Source organism: Pecten maximus, chromosome 4 (assembly GCF_902652985.1).
Source record: "Pecten maximus chromosome 4, xPecMax1.1, whole genome shotgun sequence".
In the NCBI taxonomy this organism is placed as follows: Eukaryota; Metazoa; Mollusca; class Bivalvia; order Pectinida; family Pectinidae; genus Pecten; species Pecten maximus.
The window spans coordinates 27,736,113-27,758,901 of record NC_047018.1 but is presented as its reverse complement, the minus strand read 5'-3'; the positions used below and the strand labels follow the sequence as shown (position 1 = coordinate 27,758,901).

The 22,789-nt window shown below is 35.5% G+C and overlaps 1 protein-coding gene across 1 annotated transcript in view; it reads right to left on the bottom strand.

The window, feature by feature from the left end:
* Window positions 1–22,789, bottom strand: part of LOC117326482 (KICSTOR complex protein SZT2-like) — an 89,610-nt gene that overhangs the window by 37,931 nt on the left and 28,890 nt on the right. Inside the window, exons 23-24 of the mRNA XM_033883232.1 lie at window positions 1,591–1,706; window positions 1,000–1,160 (exon numbers count right to left, since the gene is read on the bottom strand). Coding sequence (XP_033739123.1) covers window positions 1,000–1,160; window positions 1,591–1,706 — 277 coding nt within the window. The remainder of the gene's footprint in view (window positions 1–999; window positions 1,161–1,590; window positions 1,707–22,789) is intronic.

Here is a 22,789-nt window from a genome sequence, read left to right as displayed (position 1 = left end):
ACCAGAACAAAGCCACCACTCCACACTGGACCAGAACAAAGCCATCACTGTACACTGGACCAGAACAAAGCCATCACTGTACACTGGACCAGAACAAAGCCATCACTCCACACTGGACCAGAACAAAGCCATCACTGTACACTGGACCAGAACAAAGCCATCACTGTACACTGGACCAGAACAAAGCCATCACTGTACACTGGACCAGAACAAAGCCATCACTGTACACTGGACCAGAACAAAGCCATCACTGTACACTGGACCAGAACAAAGCCATCACTGTACACTGGACCAGAACAAAGCCATCACTGTACACTGGACCAGAACAAAGCCATCACTCCACACTGGACCAGAACAAAGCCATCACTCCACACTGGACCAGAACAAAGCCATCACTCCACACTGGACCAGAACAAAGCCACCACTGTACACTGGACCAGAAAGTTTACTGGTTTACAGAAAGTGATGTTACTAGTGTAAAGCAGGAGTAGGACCTTAAAATAAGGCCAGATTACAGATGACAGAGTCCGGATTAGATTGATTTATTAAATTACTGTAGACAAAGAAGGAATTTTTTCGGGATAAAATTCTTTGACCAGTTTAGACAAAGATCCTGATTAAACAGAGGGCAGTTTACAGTTTAGACAGAGTCCACTGTATACTTTTAAAATGTCCTTTCATCAATACATAAGTTTTTTGTTTGTTTTTTTTTTAAGATTTCATACTTCATTTACCGGAACATTACCATCTGGTACCTTCAGGGACTACATTTGTATATGCTCTTTATACAAAATGAATTGCAAGAATCCAATAGTAAATTTAGCCATTCCAGGCTATTAGTCTTTTAATTAAGATACAGTTGACAGCAGATCATGTGCAAACTGAATGGTACTATAACTTGCATAAGCTCAATCCAATTGAGCTGAATATTTTGATATTTTGTACAGCTGACAGAGAAAAACTGTTAATGATAGTGAAGAAGTTGATGATGAGGATTACCTATCTTGTAAGTCGACACCAGGAGTTCAGCCTGTTGACTGCATGGCAACAGCGACAGAATGTCAAATGGCAGAGGGAGCTGATGTATTGTCTGTGGGGATCCTGGTGGGCCAGAGGGATCATCCACATACAGAGGCACAAAGTCAACACTGCTGGAGAAACTGAAAGTCAAATCAAAACGTTAAACAAAAACCAGATAAAATCAATTCAGTTTGTAAGTTCTGAACCAGGACAAGGAACAGTCAGCACAAAGGAATGGTTAATTGATCCATAATTGTAGGAAACTTAGTTGCTAAAACATTTTTTTTTTCTTAAAATTCTGAACTTGTTATCAAAATATGATCAATCTGTTTTTTTAACAGGACGAAAAACAAAAAAACAAGTTTTCTATTTGGAAAACATTCAGATGAAATGGTTTTTATGTTATATGCATTGATAAAAAAACTGAATTGGCTGCTCCAAATTAGGAACATATATGTTTTAAATATTCTAGCCTTGTTCATTGCTTTCCATATGCAGATATAGATATATATAATAATAATCTTTAAAGAAGTTTTTGAAAAATTCCTTGTATTTGGTGGTGACACTTACCTTCCATTCTGTAGCCATTCCACACTGTTGGGGACAGCAAAGGTGTTCTGACACACATACACTAGATGTTCAAATGTCACCAGACAGGAGATACATTCAAGGTCAGGCGGATACAGCTACAAAGACAAACATTTACTTCATTTAGTCTCCTGACAGAAACAAAGATGTGCATTTATACCTGACTGATATTTTCTTAATCCATTTTCTCACTTGATTCCTCACGTGAGAAAATTGGGCTCAGTTACAGGGCACAAGTGGTATCAAAGCCATACTATTGGTATCAAGGATTTGTACCAAACATTACCACGTGTGAATAAATTCACATTTGGAAATTTTCCTCATGTGAGGTTTCATATTAGATTAAGCTGTTCACATGTGAACTTACATCTTCACATGTGAAAAAACTCATTTGCGTACAATTCCCATGTGAATCTAGCCTGTTTCACATGTAAAACACATGTGAACATGTTAGAAAATTCGGGTGAAGATCATTATTGTCTCTTCTAAGCAATTCTTCAGAGGCTGTAAACTGTAAAATTTATTAATTCAAGAAATAGCTGCAAAACCTGAGGAAAGCCTACATGGTCGAACAGGTGACCTTAGGGCTTATTCACTGCTCTAACAAAAAACTATAATCTAAAGATAATTTTCTTAAGCATCACATCTTTCCTTTAGAGGTGAAATCCAGCCATTCAAAATCCTAGAAAGGCAGAGGTAAATCCACCCAAGAATATTAACTAACCATATCAGACAGCTATTACTTCATTAATTTTGGATAAACCACCAACAAAATATTTACTTGACGCTTCTGTAACCTCAAAAGGTTTGTTTAAATGATTCAAAACACATCGTTTTTCTCATCATCTTGATATAGATTTTGTTGGTTGCTTGAATAAATGAATTGTTACTGCTATTCATAAGAAATGTTGTAAACTCCTATTTCTGGTGTGTTTGATGAATATCTTGATTAAGATTGTGTCTGTTGCTTGAATAAATGAATTGTTACTGCTATTCATAAGAACTATTGTAAACTCCTATTTTTGGTGTGTTTGATGAAGCTTTGTATAAATCTATATGTTTAATTACATTATTTTTATTGGATTCTTAAATCAACAAAATTTCTTATAACTGTGTTGTATTTCTGGTGCTTGTAAGTCATATTCAGTTAAGCCTGTAACAAAACTTTTTATTACCATTCTTAGTACATTGTACTATTAAGTCTAGGTTACAGTCACATTGTGATACTCTATATACTCTCTACTCCAGAAGTGTAATTAATTGAGCTCTCAATCAATCATTAAAATCTTCTCCTAATATAAGTCCCTTCTATTCAAAATCTTTTTTTTTTACTCTGCACACTACCATACCCATTCCACAGTTATTTTAAACAAGAGCTGTCAGAAGACATCATGTCTCTCCGATTTGGTTGAAATTCAGTCTTAGTTTTTTAAAAGTAGGTCAAAGGTCACAGTCAAGGTCAGCAGATCCACAAATGTAGTACCAATAGAAATATCTTGTGACTTATTAGCCGTAATCGTCATTTTTTGACGTAGGCCGAATGACAAAAGAAGGAACACACATGTCAATTATGAAAGTTCTATTTTGTATGGTTTATATACTGTGGCCAAGATTTAAGCTTTTGAAAGCAGGTCAAAGGTTACACTCAAGGTAGCAAATCCACAAATATGGTACCAATGGAAAGGTCTTGTGTCTAGGAACGCACATGTCCAAATGAAAGTCCTATCTAGTTCGGTTAACACACTGTGATCAAAGTCAAAGTTTTTTAAAGTGGCTAAATGATGACAGTCAAGATCAGCAAAGTCTGGAAATGAAGAACAAGGAACACACATGTGAAATACACATTACTGTTTTATAAAAATTTTAACCTAGCTATCTACAGACGATGCCAACTCCAGGGGTATAGCGATAGCTCCCTTCGACTTCGTCCCGGCAAGCTAAAAATGCCTGTCCTATTCTGATGAGAGGTGAATAGAAACAAAATTATACAGCTTTAATGGAGCGTATTTTGTAAAATGCATGTCTGAGACTAAGACAGAGTATATAAGAATAAATGAGATAGATTGAATTTCTGGTTGACAAAATCTTCATTGATTTTGGTAGCAAGATCTTCCAACAGGCTATTGGCATATCTCTATAAGGTAGACAACAAAAAGAATGGGCAGTGTACGGAAATTTCCATTAATTTTGGATCTCTTAATATCAACCTGAAGTGTCAGTGTATAAAACAAGTTTATTAGAGTTTTCTCTGGTTGAGATTGTGCATTTTGTTTTTGACAACTGTATTGGATTTCAGCTACTGTGTTTGGACAAAGTTGTCCCTTTTCAATATTCATCAAATTTGTGCCTTACAATGTATTTACTTTTTTTTTTCTGATGTTGGACGGTCAGATTTATTTACCTGCAGCTGTTGATTAGTTTGGTGCCATCCATGGATTAGTCACCTTTAACTGGGGATTAGTTGAAAACTAACCCACTGCTGCAGCCGAACTAATCAAGAGCTGTAGGTAAATGTGATTATGTACTCAACTATAGTCCATCTAAGAACAAAGGATAACATCATAACCATGTTTTAAATGAAAATAACCTTTACATTGCTTTTCATTCAAGACTGTTTTCATTGAAGAGATTATTAGAACAGGTATCAAAAGCCTTGTTAATTCCTCTAAATACACCTTTACATATATTGATGATGTGTTGGGCTTAAATAACATAAATTCTGACTACACCAATCTTTACTAACAATATAACTTACAAGCTACAGGGTCAGCTTACAAATAAAATATTCAACGGCTTGTTCCCAATATCACAAATTTTGTGATTGATGTCAACTACTTATAGAAAAAAGAAAGAAAAAAGTTTCAAGTTGATGGAGACTATGCCAACATCATAATCTATCATATCTCGCCATGTCGGATAGAGTTTACCGATGTAAGATAGCTATGTAAGATAAATATGCAATACAAAGTTGAAATGTTTTTATGTTTGTAAATGTGCCTGGTGGTTCTATTGTCACCACAGAAGTTTTCTTTTTGAGGAACATCCATGTGACTTAACGCAGATTGGACCTTTTACACATCAGGTGAGGTGTCATTGTTGAAGATGAAGATTCTTAATCCTCTGGAACACCTGGTCCTATTCCCATTGTAATTTTCAAGGTTCTCCATGTCAATCTACATTTTGTTGATATGTTACCTTTCTCTGACAGATTTTGAGTTAGTTTCAATACTTATATGTATTATCTTGTTATTGCTATATATGTATACCCTTTAGTACTTCATTATAATGTGTATATATATAAGGGAGAGTAATTTCTCACATACTTCACAGGGTTATCCCACGGTTGTCAGGGAAAAGATAAATCGATCTCACACACGGGGGTAAAGACAGCTGGCATTGCACTATATGACACTGCTCACAATAATGTAATGTCATCATTTTACATTGAGTAACCATGTCTTAAATGATTACGTTATTAATTTAATTGATGCACATTCCACAGAGAATTGAAGATGTCGCGATGAAAAACTTTCATAAAAACTTACATTTGCTTGAAAGAATGTGAGAAAAATAATCAAACATGGGTCTTTTCTGCAAACAAAGATATCTCCACCCTCATGTAAGAGTTTGGCTGGCCAGCACTTGGCAAGCCTCATGCTGACTGGCCAAACTCGGGTTGAAATATATCCCACAGAACAGACCCATGTTAGATTCTATTATTGTGAAGATTGATATTGTAAAACTATGCAGAACTTTAAATGTTGTATACTGTAGTTTTAAATAAGTGTTCTTGAACAATATCAAGATTTTTAATTGATTCAAAATTCTGCCAGACTTAGAAAATACAAAATTGTACGTTGTTAAACATAGGCTTTCCACCACACCTTAAAGCATTACTAGACATCAAAGTTGTAAGCGTGCAAACTAAGTATAATGAAGTCACAAAAATGTTTTTGGAGATATTTTACTCACCGTGAGAAACCGAATAAATGGTGATTTATAGAAGTGTTTCCATGAAAACAGAAACAATATTCCAATAAACAGAAGGCAGCTAGAGACCATGGGTTGATAATGATTGGGGGATATCAATACTGATGTGATCTATGAACTGTAGTACACTGTATGATGTTTTCTGATTGGTCAATTCTTGAACTGTATAGAAGTACAGTGATTTGTGTTTTATGTTTCATTGGCCATAAATATCATTTTTTTCTGATTTGATATTTATTTCAGTTGAAGTGTCTTCAGTACCATAAAAACAAACATATTCAAGGTCTCACACAACTAGTTGAGTCAATCATTTATCTTGAACCAAGTCCCTGAAGAAAATGTGTTTCTTAGGTTTGTAGCTGAGTAAATAACGTACTGTCTTTCAGGTAATAGTGTGCTCTTATATGCTATTAAACCTATCCAATAACATCATTTTTCAGGTAGCGAAAACTTCAAACTTTAACTTGATATCAATTTCACATCATTTGAACTTCAAATAAGTGATTGGGTGGGTGAAGTCACCGGTAATAACATATAGTGAAGTAATTAGTTGTGTGAGACCTTCACAAGTGTGAAGACACTAGTATGTAGTCTGCTGTTAGTAAGAGTTATCTCTCTTGTCACATATTTGTGTGCGTTTCATCTTTGATACTTGATTTGACAGCAGTACAGGAATGGTTGGTCCTCCAAACGATGAGTGTATGATGTAAGAAACATGTAATACCACAAAAGTTTTTTGAGGAAAGAAATGTGTAATGAACAAGAGCTGTTGGAGAACAGCATAGCTCATCTCTCAAATGTTTGTCAATAAATAATTAAAATTTATCAATTGGAATGTATTCGCAAATTGCATTAATAATATTTATATTGTTTACTTGATCAGATTATGTTTTGTGAATTCATGCAATTTTCAAAACAATACCAATTTATATATATATAAATTATTTATTGACAAACATTCGGGAGACAAGCTATGCTGTTGTAGATTAAATGAATATATTAAATACAAATGTAATTGCTTTTGGACATATTTCTTCAATTTTTGACAAAATATTATCCTAATGAGAGTTGTCTCCCTTGAAAAATGTGGACCGGTATAAACTGTCTAATGTGAGCATTTTCACATTGTTTTATTTTCAGTTTCACCCCAAGAAGGGATAGTGTAACTCCATAGGGACTCTTTTACCAAATATCAGCACCCTAGTACAATAATAAAGTGATGTGTTAATAGCTTTCAACATTTGCACAAAAATTTTAAAAATGTGTTTTTTCCCCAAAATAAATCTTTCAGTTTAACTCCGGCAAGGGATAGTTTAACCCCCACAGGGAACCTAATACCATGTTTTACTATGCCTTTCAACACTCACAACATCAACTTAACACAACGTCCAAAGATTTAAAAACAAAAACAAAAAAACAAAGATTTAAAAAGAAAAAATTCCAATTTTTTAAAAGTTTAACTCCAGGAAGGGATTGTCTTACTCCATAGGGACTCTATTGTCAAATATCAGTACCCTAGTACAATTATAAAGTGATGTATTAAAACCTCTTAACACTTGCACCAAAAACTTAACGCAAACATTTTTCTAAGTCCAAAAATTTGAAAAATATGGGTTTCTTTTCAAAAAAATCTTGAAGTTTAACTCCGGCAGTGGATAGTTTAACTCCAGAGGGACTCTATTGCCAAACATCTGCACCCTAGTACAATTATAAAGTGATGTATTAAAACCTCTTAACACTTGCACCAAAAACTTAACGCAAACATTTTTCTAAGTCCAAAAATTTGAAAAATATGGGTTTCTTTTCAAAAAAATCTTGAAGTTTAACTCCGGCAGTGGATAGTTTAACTTCAGAGGGACTCTATTGCCAAACATCAGCACCCTAGTACAATTATAAAGTGATGTATTAATACCTTTCAACACTTGCACCAAAAACTTAATGGAGAAATATTCTAAGTCCAAAAATTTGAAAATTCTGTTTTTTTCCCCAAAAAATCTTTTAATTTAACTCTTGCAGGGGATAGTTAAACCCCAGAGAGACTCTATTGCCAATTATCAGCACCCTAGTACAATTATAAAGTGATGTATTAATACCTTTCAACACTTGCACCAAAAACTTAACGCAAAAATTTTCAAAAATCTGCTTTTTTCCCAAAAAATCTTTTAGTTTAACTCCGGCAGGGGATAGTTTAACCCCCACAGGGACCATATTACCATAAATTACTATGCCTTTCAACACTTGCACCAAAAATTTAACATTTGAAAAACCAACGCCGACGCCGACACCAGAGTGACGACATAAGCTCTCACTCTTCTTCGAAGAGACGAGCTAAAAAGGGAACTTTGTGGCCAGACATGAATAGTGAAAAGATGCATCATGGGATATTACACAGTCTGTGTGTCTCATTTTACAGTATCTTAGTGGTTTCAAAACCCGTGCATGGCAGCATGATTAACATATCTTGTCCAAAAACATGTGAACATTTTGCTGTGAATGCTTTCTGACAATTTTTGTCTTGGGATTGATCTGCTGGTATCAAGTTCCCTAATATCCACTTATCTCAATCTCGGCTTTCTCAAGTTAATATTCGAAACAGAAAAAAGAGAGGAGTAATTCTCAAAACCAGGTTCTTCATCAGTAACAACCCTCAAAACAAGGTTCCTTATCAGTTACAATTCTCAAAACCTGGTTCCTGATCAGTTACAACCCTCAAAACCTGGTTCCTGATCAGTTACAACCCTCAAAACCAGGTTCCTGATCAGTAACAATCCTCAAAACCAGGTTCCTGATCAGTAACAACCCTCAAAACTAGGTTCCTGATCAGTAACAACCCTCAAAACTAGGTTCCTGATCAGTAACAACCCTCAAAACCAGGTTCCTGATCAGTAACAACCCTCAAAACCAGGTTCCTGATCAGTAACAACCCTCAAAACTAGGTTCCTGATCAGTAACAACCCTCAAAACTAGGTTCCTGATCAGTAACAACCCTCAAAACCAGGTTCCTGATCAGTAACAACCCTCAAAACTAGGTTCCTGATCAGTAACAACCCTCAAAACCAGGTTCCTGATCAGCAACAACCCTCAAAACCAGATTCTCAATCTGGCAAAACACTCAAAACCAGGTTCTCATTCAGGGGCCAAGTTTCAAAAGTTGTTCCTTTGAAGAACCTGGTTTCAAGAGTTATGCTCCTCTGCTTTTCTATACACATTTTGTATCCCATTAGGGATTCTCCAAGAAATTTGGAGATGAACTATTACATACATGGGATTCTTTTAGAAATTTAGAGATGAACTATTACATACATGGGATTCTTTTAGAAATTTAGAGATGAACTACATTGTATTACATACATGGGATTCTCTTTGAAATTTGGAGATAATCTATTACATACACGTTTGATGTTTCGTTGTTGGCTTTAAATAAATGTGTGTCACACAGTCCTTGTTGTATTCTATTAACTTATAATTATTGGGCTATAACTTTTGTACTTTTTGTTGAAGTTAGCAAATATTGGTTTATGCATTTTTTTCTGTTGGTCCACAGAAAAACTTTGATTCGTTGATTGAAATTTAGAAGGATTAAGAATATTACAATGAATAAAGATACCATAGTGAAGAACCAATGAATTGTCACCAATTCTACAGTCAGATAGGAATTTTCTTGATAATGAATTTAGACATACCGGTTTATCCCCTGGTAAAACTAACATTGGTTACATTGGCGACCTCACAGAAACAAGGGTCTAGTGTACCAAAACCATTGGAAGCATTACAGAATTTAAAGAAAAAATTCTTGATTTAAGGAACTATTTTGAAATTCTGTAATGCTTTCCTAAGGAAAACTGCAAGGTGAGTTCCTTCCTTAAGTTAGAGAATCATTAGAATTGCTGTGCGCAAGCTCCAGTGATATTAGAACGTCTTTAACAAATTGATTAGTTTATGCAAATGCCTAAAACATATATACATATTTAATAAGTAAAATGCATCTTTTTATGTTTATACAGCTTCAATCAAATATATACACCATGGGTGGTCGGGTGGCATCAGTGGTAACACACTTGCCTTTCACCAAGGCGGCCGCGGTTCGATTTCCCCAATCGGACGTGAAAAGATATGGGGTCACCTGCCCGACCAAGTGGGCTTTCCCCGGGTACTCTGGTTTCCTCCCACAGTAAGAACCCCACAAGCTTCCAACAAACGTGATTAATATAAGTTGATATAACTAGTTTCGCAATTGTTGTAAAATAAATAAAGTTTACATGGACACCAAAACATCTGAAGTATTTTATAAGAACATTCCATTATTTTCATATCTTATTTTATGTTTAAAACATCAAAGAGCATTTATTTCAGATTGCTGTGTATTTTCTTTCAGTTTCTGAAGGATTTTGAACTTCTTGCCAATTAACATATTTTCTGTTTTTGAGAAAATATTGAAGTTGTTTGCATAACAATCAGTCCCAACATCTGACAAATGTCAAATGGTAGTAACAATACGGATGATAGTCCAGTTTCCACGAGACTGAACTATTTTCAATTAGAAAACTTTCATGACAGTGATATTTCTCAATGTTATTATTGGTTAATAAACAATTTTGGGTTGGTAGATATATTTATGGACAGAACAATAAGAAAACATACAATTGTTACAGATGTCTTCCCCCCAATAGATCTGTCTGAAAGATGAGTTGCAAAAGACCTTGATGAACTGACTTGTACTGTGCCTGCGTGGCTCTAGAGTTTGAGGACTGATAAACCTTTATCTACTACCGATAACCACAGTCAATACAGTGGCTAATTTCTGCTGACAAACATTTCAATCACACGCCACCTTTATCGCCTTATTGAAGATAACACCAGCTAGCCGCCATATTTATATCATACTAATAATTTTAAAACAAAAAGTAAGAATAATATTTAACATTGCAGATTGATCATTACTACAATATTCTAGCTATTCTTTTTTCCAAATGCTCATAAAGTCTCATGGAAAATGTTAAGTCATAATAATTTCTTTTTCTGTCTTATATTTCACGGATTTATACATTTTTTACTGAATTTTCCTCCAGTAATTTGCGACACTACGCGAAACAAAATTTTACAAATCGAAAGAGAATTGTCTCAAACTAAAGATTTTTTCTGTTCTTAATAAAGGAAACATTTATTTCCATACCATTACAAATGACTTCAGGAAACACTATACAAAGCTTAGAGATTCATAAATTATAACACAAACGACTTGTTTCAACATAATCTTCAAAGATGAATTCCAATCTGAGTGTACAACATGCTAGTTTGTAATTACAAACGTTTACAGCCAAAAGCTGTTCTTTAATTTACATGTGTTGGTTGAGTTATGTTACAGTGGAACCTCTATATTTGTTCGGTTTACGAAGGGTTAGGTTTGGAGAAGTTGATCAAAATGACCAGTCAAATTCCGGATATATTTGGTAGGACGATGTACTTTACATTTTTTTATACATAAACCCACAGCAAATGTTTATTAAATAGAAATTCACTATGGCATTAGTTTGGTATGTTGACATTGTGATGTACACAGTATATATTGATAAACCTGTTAGGGTATTTAAACCTCTCTAGTCCCAGGTAAAGTTGGTTAATTTATGACTGCTTGTGTATATACACTTACCTGCATAGTCATATTGCTATTTAAATCTTATTATCTCCTCAGAACTGACCAAATTTACTTTATATCACGAATCATTTTTATATGTACTTACATGTCATGTTTGTGCCATCAATCATATACAATAAATATACTAGACTTTTATGCTGTAATCTTCAATATTTTTCATGATTTTATTTAATGTATCCCATGATTGTTCCTAACAGGGCCTCATTTATACCATATGATGTCTGAATACCCCTAATGGAACCTCACATATAGTTACAGGCTATGTGATTACCCTTAATGGGGCCTCACATATAGCTACAGGATATTTGATTACCCTTAATGGGGCCTCACATATAGTTAAAGGATTTTCTTCAAGGGTTGTAAAATATGTTTTGTTACTGGCTGTTATTTCCATGTCCTGTGCTTGTATGTTCTCATCCATGACACACCACTATGATGAGACATCAATAATGCATGCTGGGAGTCATATGTAAAATATATGAAAACTGGTAGAGAATTTTTTTCCTGCTGACAAGTTTATAGTAAAGATGCTATTAACATTTTTAAACTGCGAATACATCCCATGCAATCCAGCAGTTTTAAGCAGATGTGAATGACAGAATCAGAGATTTTCCTGAAAAGCCAAAAAATCAAAAGAGATCCCAAAGGGATCCTGGCGCCCACCGTTAAATTATCTTAATTGGTTCTTTGTCAGATTCATCTTCTCTCTACTTTTCCCTTCTTTCTACTTTTCCTGTTAAAAATCTGATAGCAAGAACAAGTGGAACTTAAATGTGAAGCTAGAGAAACATGCCTTTAGTTCTTTTCAAGAATGAAGTGATAATAAACTTCAATTATCAAAATCAAAGATGGCCGCCTGCTATATATTTTGTTTTCCTGATCAAAAACCGAAGTTGAATTGGTACAACTAGGGACCAAGGGGAAGAATTACCTACCCCTCAATGGTGCCTCATATTATTACCTACTAGTATTCCATGACAACCTTATGATATAAGATACCCTAAACAGAGCCTCAAACCTTTAATCATGTGATATTATTCTTTGACAACCCCTATTAGTACAAGTTGTATCTTGTCTGTGAGTCGATTGTCTTGTCCTATGACTGTTGAGCAGGTGAAGAGTGTCCTATCAGAGCAGACTTTGGATGCTGCTGAGGACACTTCACTCTGTGTAAAGGTTACATTAATATCATGTCTTGTGATATACAGCAACTCTGACCCAGATTGACTGGCCTTCAGCAAACCTTATCGCACACCTGAGGGTGTGCAATCAAATCCTTGTATCCAGGTACAATGCTCATCATATATAACAAATACATAGCAGTTGTGTAATGTGCTGTCAAACTTGATGTTTCTAAGCGTGAAACACCACGGTGATGGTTAGCATGTGACATTGATAAATATAAACTAACTTCAAATTGCTTAATAATGAAAGTTCTGTAATATATACTACCTAAGATGCTGACCTAACAAGCATTACTATGAAATATATGCTGATTGCTGTCAAGAATCAAGTCAGAAACAGATTTATGATAATACTGTATTTATCCTCAAATAAGTCCTCTCCCCTAGCATAAAAGTTAAGTACCATATTTATCCTCAAATAAGCCCCCTCCCCTTGCATAAAAGTTTAGTACCATATCTATCCTCAAAAAAACCCTCTCCTATTGTAAAAGTTAACTATTATAAAGTTTAGGCAGAGCTTACTTGCAAATCACTTTGAATTTGCTATCTTAAATTAAATGATTTTGCAAGGGCTAATTTTTGGTAAAGGACTTTTTGCGGATAAATACGGTAATGAATGTAATTTGTTTCCCTTTAAAAACAAGCGAAGTGCAGATAGAAAACGATGATCCTGTGTTGATGTGGATATATCTAGGGATTTTTTAGCTCATTAATGTTGTAATAGCAGTACGTCTTCAGAGTTGTGGCTTATTACTACTGTACAGATAATGGTCGAATATTGTGTACTGGAAACTAACAGCTTGAAATCAGACAAATAGCTTCATTAACAATGCGAATCTGTAGAACGAAAACGCAAGAATCATTTAAAAATTTTCAAAACATTATTTAGTACCTTTTCTCACTGTGATGTCAGCTCAGTGTTTAACAGAAAACAATGGCATTCTGGGAAGGCAACATCATCATTCATAGTCATTACCAAAAACATTTTTTGACAAAATGAAGGGAAATGTATTCATTCCAGATGGATATGATGAAAGGCTACTTACGAAACAAGTGTAATTTAATATGTGTTAACAATTTTGACAATTTGCATAGGCGTAAATTTCTTCTGGTATATTTTGTAATTTAAGATTAAACAGTCAACAAGATATAGTTAGAGATTTTATTTTATAATTACAAATGTACTGGTGAAAAAAGCAAGCACCAACACAAGTATTTCTTCTGGAATCCGGCACCGAAATCTAGAAATTAGATGATCAACATAAGGGAGGTCATCCTGCAGTCCATCAAGATCTAAAAGTAAAGGCCAATAGGACTGGTACATGTATAACTCCTAATTTTATAGATGCTGTTGGGGGGGGAAAATGCATTTTATTTTCCAATAACCTGATTATCATCTTTACCACAAGATACTTCAGTATCTTTTGCCATAACAAATCCATTTATCGAGCAACAAATTATGTTTAAACTGATACTGAAAATGTTTAGTATCCTGCAGTAAAAAGAAAGTCGATCTTTTAATTTTTTTAATTTATTTGATTAAACAGTCACCAGCTTTCTGTCAGCAGGTATATGACCCTAATGAATTATAAAGAAAATGATTTTTATTTCCACTGAATACAGTCCAAAATTTAATTTCAATTGTATCAAAGACAGTATCTCTTCTTAAATTGCCAATTACATATAAAATAAAACAAAATGAAAATGTATTAGAAAATATCTAAAATTATTTCATGAAAATAATAAAATGAAAGAGTTTAACAGGAAAACATTTGGTTTAATCTAAATCTATACGGAGCTGGATGAATATACATTTCCAACAAATTTGAAAATGAAACGTTTGCAGTAAAATGCTAAATAATGTTCAGAAAAATTCAACAAGTTTTCACTTCCAAATAATGTTCAGAACCATAAGCACATTTTCAAAATACTGACGCTGGACTATTGCTAGTGGCAACATATTTTAATTGTATACATCCCACTTACCTTTTGGTGTTTACTCTTGTACAAGCTTTTAAACTTGTCACACTGACTGAAAAACCACTTTTTTGGCTCTTTCCCACAAAATTGTATTCTTCTTTAAATCTCTATAGTAATACATACTTATTCAATATACAACATATATATCTATAACATTACCGTTGTTACCTTATGCCATATCTTATATATTTTTCTACATTTACTTAAGAATTATTATTTAAATAAAATTTGACGGGGTGAGAAAAATATGGTTTTCAAATTGTCTTAAAACATTTATAACTATATGAAAATAATGGTTCAGGAAAAGATGCTACAATTTTTTTCTTGAACTTTGACCTTGATCATGAACAGAAAGTGACAATGACCCTATATAAAGACAGTTTCATGAAGAAAAAAAATTCATCCATTTAAAATTTTCAGGCCGGGTGATCTGAGCACTTGGCACTTATTTGACCTTTGAACTTAAGATTAGTGTCATCGTAAAATGAAGGTCACCATGACATAATTAAGAAAAAACTTATATTTTTTTGAATGTAACATTATTTTAGGAGGAGCAGCAGATGTTAAACCATCAGTCCTCTATCATTGGAGGGGACACAATAAATAATGTTACTTACCAAATCATGATACTTACTCGGCATTTCCAAGGATACCACTGTATCACAAAGGGAGTGGACTAGTTTGTGTTCCATGGTGATTGTGAGGTTAGTATGTTAGCGGCAAAATGGCGCATCCTGCAGTTGGAGGAGTTGAATCTCACCATGATATTTAAGATGAGATAAAACTCTCTCCACTACAAATTACACCCTCTCTAGGAACCTTCACCACGGAAACCAGCTCAATGGGTACCAGCATCAAATTAGGAATCATTACCATAGAAACCTGGTTACCAGGAACATTCCCGACAGCTAATATCATTCCAACCACCAACACCAACCATCAAATCTCACCATAAACCACCGCATTTCCAGCAATGCACCAACCATAAACTCTGGAAACTCAAACTCTTACCAAAACCACATTTTACCATAAACCACATTTTCCAGCAATGCACCAACCAAGAAAGCAGATCAGGCATCTATTTCATTCTTCAACTTTCTTTAAACTAAGTCACAATAAAAATCCTTCAACAGCTAAATCACGGCCCAGTGATTCCACACCAAAACCACATCCCAGAGTCATTCCAAATACAAATCACGGGCAAATCTTAACCTCAAATCATAGCTCCAGCTTAAACAACCATAAACTTTGTAAATATGATTCATATTGAAAGATCTACAACAAGAACGAAATATTAGCTCTCAATTCTTCAATGCCACAATTTACAAGATTTCACAATCCTCACTTACAAAATACCTCTGTGTCACTATTTGTACAATGCTTTAAATCCTCCCCATTGATTTTTTCCCTTCTCTTATGATAAAAGCACCTTTTCCACTCCAGGGGTATGTCCACACTGCTGACCGCGGCGTTGTGGGGCTCAATCCCAGCCCTTCACTAATGTTAGAACTAGTCAGACCCTAACCTTTTTGGCATGTGAGCTTAGCCAATAGACTGACAACGCTAGCCAAGTTTACATGACCCGTAAGTCCCTCTATTTGTTGTGTCCAAACAATCGTTTGCAGTTACCCAAATATTCCCAGCTCATCCTAAGCCCACACAACCGACAGTGTGAAATACTATCTGGCCCACTCAATACCCAAGGCCAATTTCTGACTTCATATTGATTATGTATGAGCATGTTCTAAAATTTTTGGGTTGATCATGTATGTATTATACAAACAGGTCATCGACTACGACACCGGTATATTACCTATCACACACTACAGAAAGTAGGCAGGAGACATTGAACATGGGCACACATAGAAAAGAATTAATACATGTGAGCATTACATTTCAACTCCACACATATCCCTATGTTAAACACATAAAAATGAATTTCAGTAAAAAAAATGTTTGAATTGTATATAATGGTCATGAAATATGCAGCATGCACTAAATCTAGTGTCATTCCCAGAGAAAACCTCAATGAAACGAGAGTGTATTTATGATATCAGACTTGACAAACAACAGTCGGTCAACATTCTGTGTTACATGTTGTAAATTCAGTTCAAACTTCATTCACTGACATCTTACCCCAAAATGTTTCAGGGGTGTCTAAGTGACCTTACCACACAGTCACATGTCACACTGGCCTACAGTTACCTTTCCACCAGGGACCTCTAGACTCTCACACTAGACTGTAACAAAACTGATGATTTCACCTTTGATACATAAACAATATCCAAAACCCACCAATTATTTCATGGACATAACATATACTGAATTAAGCATTTGATTGTTTGTGTGTATTGGTAAAGGACAGGAAGATTGAAAAATAAACAAAAATAACTGTTCCCTGATCAATCTGAATGTGTTATGATAAGATTCCTTTTCAGTTTTATACAGCATGTAACTTTTCGGGTATGTTAACTCTTCCTCGTCACACTGATAAGGCCATAAGTTTCTGATCCTAAATAAAGTCTTAGAAGACATCATGTGACAATAACTTAAGTACTAAGTGATAGAACATTGCTAATAGTCAACACCATTTCCTGACTTACAACTGATGACACTGTTGCTAATGTCGAAGATCACTTAGGGAGACAGAGGAACACTAACAACCTTTGAAGCTGGTCTAGAACATTGAAGCAATTACAGTGAAACTAATCCCCTTCACTGTTCTGTCATTATATGTTGATACAATGGGAAAGTCAACATCATTACACAATATCATTACAGTTAGAGTATCAGCCCAAGTCACTGTTAATATTTAGTCATCTGGTTACTTCAACATACTATGCAGCCTGATTAATTTCCACTTTCACCCCCTGTTGCAGTGACTTTAATTTTGTGTCAATTTCACAGAAAATGAGTTTTGATTTAGACCCTTGGCATATGAACAGGCATTCATGTAGTAGGACAATGGGCTAGGTTTGATTATCAGAAGTGACTATGCACTGATTGACAACAGATATTAGCATGCCCGTCACATACCCCATCACAGTACACTTAAAACTCCTGCATAATTTACATCTAATCAGGCCTGGACCAGAATTAATCTATCAGCTGACTACTCTCCCCCTCCCCCTATGTTAGCTGGCTATTCTTCATTCCTTGCCAACCCCTTCCCCACCCCCCACACTGGCTATTCTCCCCTCCCTCCCATCCCCCTCCCCTCAGTCGGCTGACTATTTCCCCCCTCCCTGCTAACCCCACTATCAACTGGCTATTCTCTCATTCCCACTATCAACTGGCTATTCTCTCATTCCCACTATCAACTGGCTATTCTCTCATTCCCACTATCAACTGGCTATTCTCTCATTCCCACTATCAACTGGCTATTCTTCCCTTCCTGCTTTCCCCTCCCCCACTGTCAACTGGCTATTTTCCCCCTCCCTCCTGACCAAACTGGATGTGACAAGATTGACCACATTGGTTGTGACAAGATTGACCACACTGGATGTGACAAGATTGACCACACTGGATGTGACAAGACTGACCACACTGGATGTGACAAGATTGACCACACTGGATGTGACAAGATTGACCACACTGGATGTGACAAGACTGACCACACTGGATGTGACAAGACTGACCACACTGAATGTGACACGATTGACCACACTTGATGTGACAAGACTGACCACACTTTTACAATACTATACAGACCTTTGAAGTAACCACAATCCAAGAATTTGACAGTGCATACCAATCCTTAGAAAGTAAGGGACATACACTTTTGAAGAGCAATGACAATTTCGACCACATTTTAGATCAACTTTTACAATATTGACCAAAACTTATAACAATTGACAACAGAAAGGCAACACAGTACTAATTATAAGACAACCATTAGATTAGTGACCAACCCTTTATGAGAATCATAACACTATGTCTATACCCTAAAACTATGGCAATATAATGACAATGTATAGGGAATAAATCACTACAGTCAAGCAAAATTCTACAAATATTGGATAAATAAATGTAATTACATGCTAGGCTTTACTAGGTGTGTGGCCAGCATTTCCCGGGTCCCTGTAAACCTTATCTATGTCAGCAGGTGTGACGTACTAACCCCTCCCACTGAAGCATCCTAGATATCTGGGCCTCAAACTCCAGCTATCAGCCCCAGATAACCTGGATTACAAAGGTGGCAATGTGGGTCAATTGTTACCCAAATCCTATATTCCACTGAATAGTTTATCCTCCTTCCAATCCTCATTCAATGTCTTCTTCACAAAATATCTCATATAGCGGTCCATGTATATGTAAGTGCGGAAGCCAAGCTTTCCTCATACTAACAGCACGGCATGAGTCTACACAATACACATCTAATACAAAGTCCACTTCCTTATATCTGAGGAAATATCAAGTGTCTATACTATAATTACTATCATTATCAAGCCTGAAGTTTTACACTAATGAGGAAATATATTTTAACCTATTCACAATGAAATCTTTTTATCAGGATTAACTTTGCATTATTAGAAAACCATAAAGAAGGCGGAAACATCAGATACCATACAGAAATCAGACACATTACATTGAAGACAAAATTTGTACAGTGCACGTAAGCGATCAACCATACCGGAAATACAGGGTCAAAAAGAGAGAGCACTTACCAAACAGGAAAGACAGACTCTAAAAAAAGCCAAGAGCAATACAAAAACGGCCCTCAAAGGGGAGACGACACAAAACTATATACAGGAAAGTTCAGCTTCAACGAGAAAACAGAATAAAGACATTACAGAAGAAACAATACACTGTATAATATATATATAGTACAGCTTACCATACATAAAAGACCATACATAAAATGCCATACATAAAAGACCATACATAAAAGACCATACATAAAAGAACACAGATGTGACGATATAAAAGTTAGACTCTAACATCAACTACACAGGAACCAATATAGTTAATAATGACTTCACAATGGACACAGCCTAGCTCATAAAGTTAAAACAAGACTTCCAAACGGACACAGCCCATATAGCTAAGACAATACATGTACTTCAAAATGGACACAGTCCATATAGTTAAGACAAGACTTCAAAATGGACACAGTCCAGTCAGTTAAGACAAGACTTCAAATTGACACAGTGTCCATAAATTAAAGACAAGGCTTCAAAATGGACACATTCCATAAAGTTAAGACAGACTTCATAAATAGGTACAGCCTATATGGTTACAACAGAAAGCCAGATTGTACAAGATGGACACACAGGCCATAACAGTAAGCCAGATTTTACAGGAAGATGACAGTTACTATGAAGTTGACATTATAACAGGACACTGGTAGGTTTATGGATGTAAGGCTAACACTTGAGTCTGGCCCTGCTACAAATCAAACAGTAAACTCCCACATAAATCTGTTAACTCATTAGTGCCCTGTGTATTTATACCCCCACTGTTACAAATATGGCTTAACAGGGATGAAAAGATTGCTTGATGTTCAATAATCAAATTTCATAAATTTTAAAAAATACATTACTGAGAAATAAACACACATCTTAAATACATCTTGTGATTGTATTGACATCATTTGCAGAAAAATTACAAAAAGAACTATTTTCCCTACAAGGAACATGCAGCAATAAAGGTGGGGTGGGGTTCAAGGGCAGGAGGAGGCAATGGTAATCTTCAGAAAACTAGAGGTGATTCCAATCCAGTTTTGTTTATGTAAATTTATGATCAGAACTGATTAAATATTAGGTCTGTGATATATCTCCACTTAAAGCCCCGATAGTAAATCCAGAACAATATAATCATAGGAGATATATCCCACTAACACTTAATCCATCTTGAGCCAATATTTGTACTAGTTTATTCCATTTGTTTTAATAAGAAATCCAAACATAAGAGGATGAGGGATTTCATTGTGGATGAATCCCCTCCTTGACAGGGAGGGGCCTTGTGATGTTTACATAAGTACAGAACTAACATAACAGGTCTACACTCTCCAAGTCCTAGCCAGTCTTCCTAGACAGCTTAGGCCATCACTACAGCTTGGTCCTACCTCATTACTGGGGACTACAAAACACTACCATGTACTGATTCATTATTATACCACCAACTGTATGAAACCATAACAAAAGGATGGGATTATCTATACCTAACACCCAGAGAATGCAGTATATATAATGAATTTCCTGCCAGTTAGAACAAGGAAAAGATAACTGTTGTCACACAAAACTACCACCTTCCTTTAGTACTTAATCAACACAACCACAATACCAAGTCATTTGTCTATAACTGACAGCTTTCACCTACTCAAGGTAGAAATAAAATACAATAACTTTCAATAATGAATACATTTATCACTTAAAACCAGCAAATCTTACACAATACAATACAATATCTACCTTCATTAAAATAGGAAAGAACTAAGGATAAATCCGTAAAATGATAGATGGTCCCATACATACCTGTGATAAGGATATGAATGTGTAATTTCATTACACCAACAAAATCTCCAACATGACATGCCCATAATACAGAAACATTCAAATGTCATAGCGACGACCAATTTAGCATGCCATTGCCTGACCAGCTAGTGACACCATCCGAACCTGACCCACACAGCCAGTCACCTCAGAGTGAAACAACAGCTGGTCCTGGTCTCCAGATAGTACAATCTCCAGGCCACACAGACAAAATTATCACCACAGCATGCTTAATTATAACACATATATGTGCACTCCACAAACAGGCCACTATAACACAAGTCCTTCAGTACGAAAACAGGGGGTTACAATTAGATTTAACTTCTTGTTCCATATGGAACACAACTGTAATACAACTCTAACATCAACTTTGGCTAAAAACTTCAAATATTAATTACCGAATCAGTTGATACCGATATTACCTCTAAATCAATAAATACAGCTGTTAAGGCATTTAGTGAGAATTTAAAATAGGAAAATACCATCCTACCAGGGAAAATGTAGCAGACACTCTACAAAAAGTCACAAAAACATGAGAACTTTGAGGTAAATATGTATGAGAACAACTACCCAGACTGTAATCACTAACATCATTCTATAACTCGGTAGATATCACTGCAGATTTTCCACATGACAAAGTGTGGCTGAGGAGAGAAGTGTTGCGAAGTCCTGCAGCCATGAGCTGGAAGAGTTAGATCTGGCAAAGAGTACAGTGTGCTGAAGACCAAACCTTCCAACTCACAGACACAGGACACTGAACTCACTGCTTTTCTGAAATATTACTGGGTCATAAACTTGTTCAACTGATCCAGAATTCGGCTTTATTTGTAACTATTGTATTGCAAATAAGTACAAAATAGTAATTATAAAATTATTTGAAATGATATAAATTAAAATATTTTTTTCCAAAATTCTTCCTATTAGTCTATTGGTAACATGAATAGCAAATGTTAATTTGTATATCAATGTCAATGAAGACTATTTACATGAGGCATTTTACCATTGTTAAGCTCTTAAGAGAAAAATATATACTGTATATATCAGCAAGAAGATGAAAATCACTTTAAAACAATCTTGACAGCTAAGCATATTTTACCTCATAAATATTCTACAAAATGAAAGCCTTATGTAAATCACCTGTTTGAATATCAATTTAGTAAACTCCACTAGAAAGTCAAACACTAATTTAATTTGTTTACTTTACATGAAGTACCACCCAATTAAAGAGCCCTGGCTTAGTTATGTTTAGAACAGTTGAACAAGTTTTGTACATTAGAGGGAATGCTTACGTTTCCATGCTGTCGCTGTGTAACTCCTGTGGCCTACCTGAGGCGGCATGGATTCTACCTGACACACCTGAATCAGGACAGTAGGAGGCCAGGTAGGCCTCTTGTCCCCAGCCACAGAGCTGCTCTACCTGGCCAGACAATGGGGTGCACTGCCTCGGCTGTCATTTTTATGCTCTCCATACGGGGACAGCAAACATGAAGTTTGTACTTTGACAGCTAAGGGACATGTACCACTATCTCTGAGGGGACGGCAAGTCCTAACGGGAACACATTATCTTGGTCTGAGCAACACTTCTCTCCCTACAGCCCCAATCATGTCCAGGATTAAATCAGCCTCATTAGCTGAGCAGTGTAACCAAATATGACGAGAACCTCCATCATAATGTAAACATACAGCTGACACTACCTAAAATCTACACTAATAGAGAAGTCATAAATTCTTCAATTTGTAGCTTTATTGTATGTATAGAGGAGATTAGTACACAAATCTATGATAAATATATGAATGCAAGGTATCTCTGTTATCAGGACTAGTGGTCACAAGATTTCTCAGGTAGAGATAGGCACAGTCGGGAGATAATAGGACTA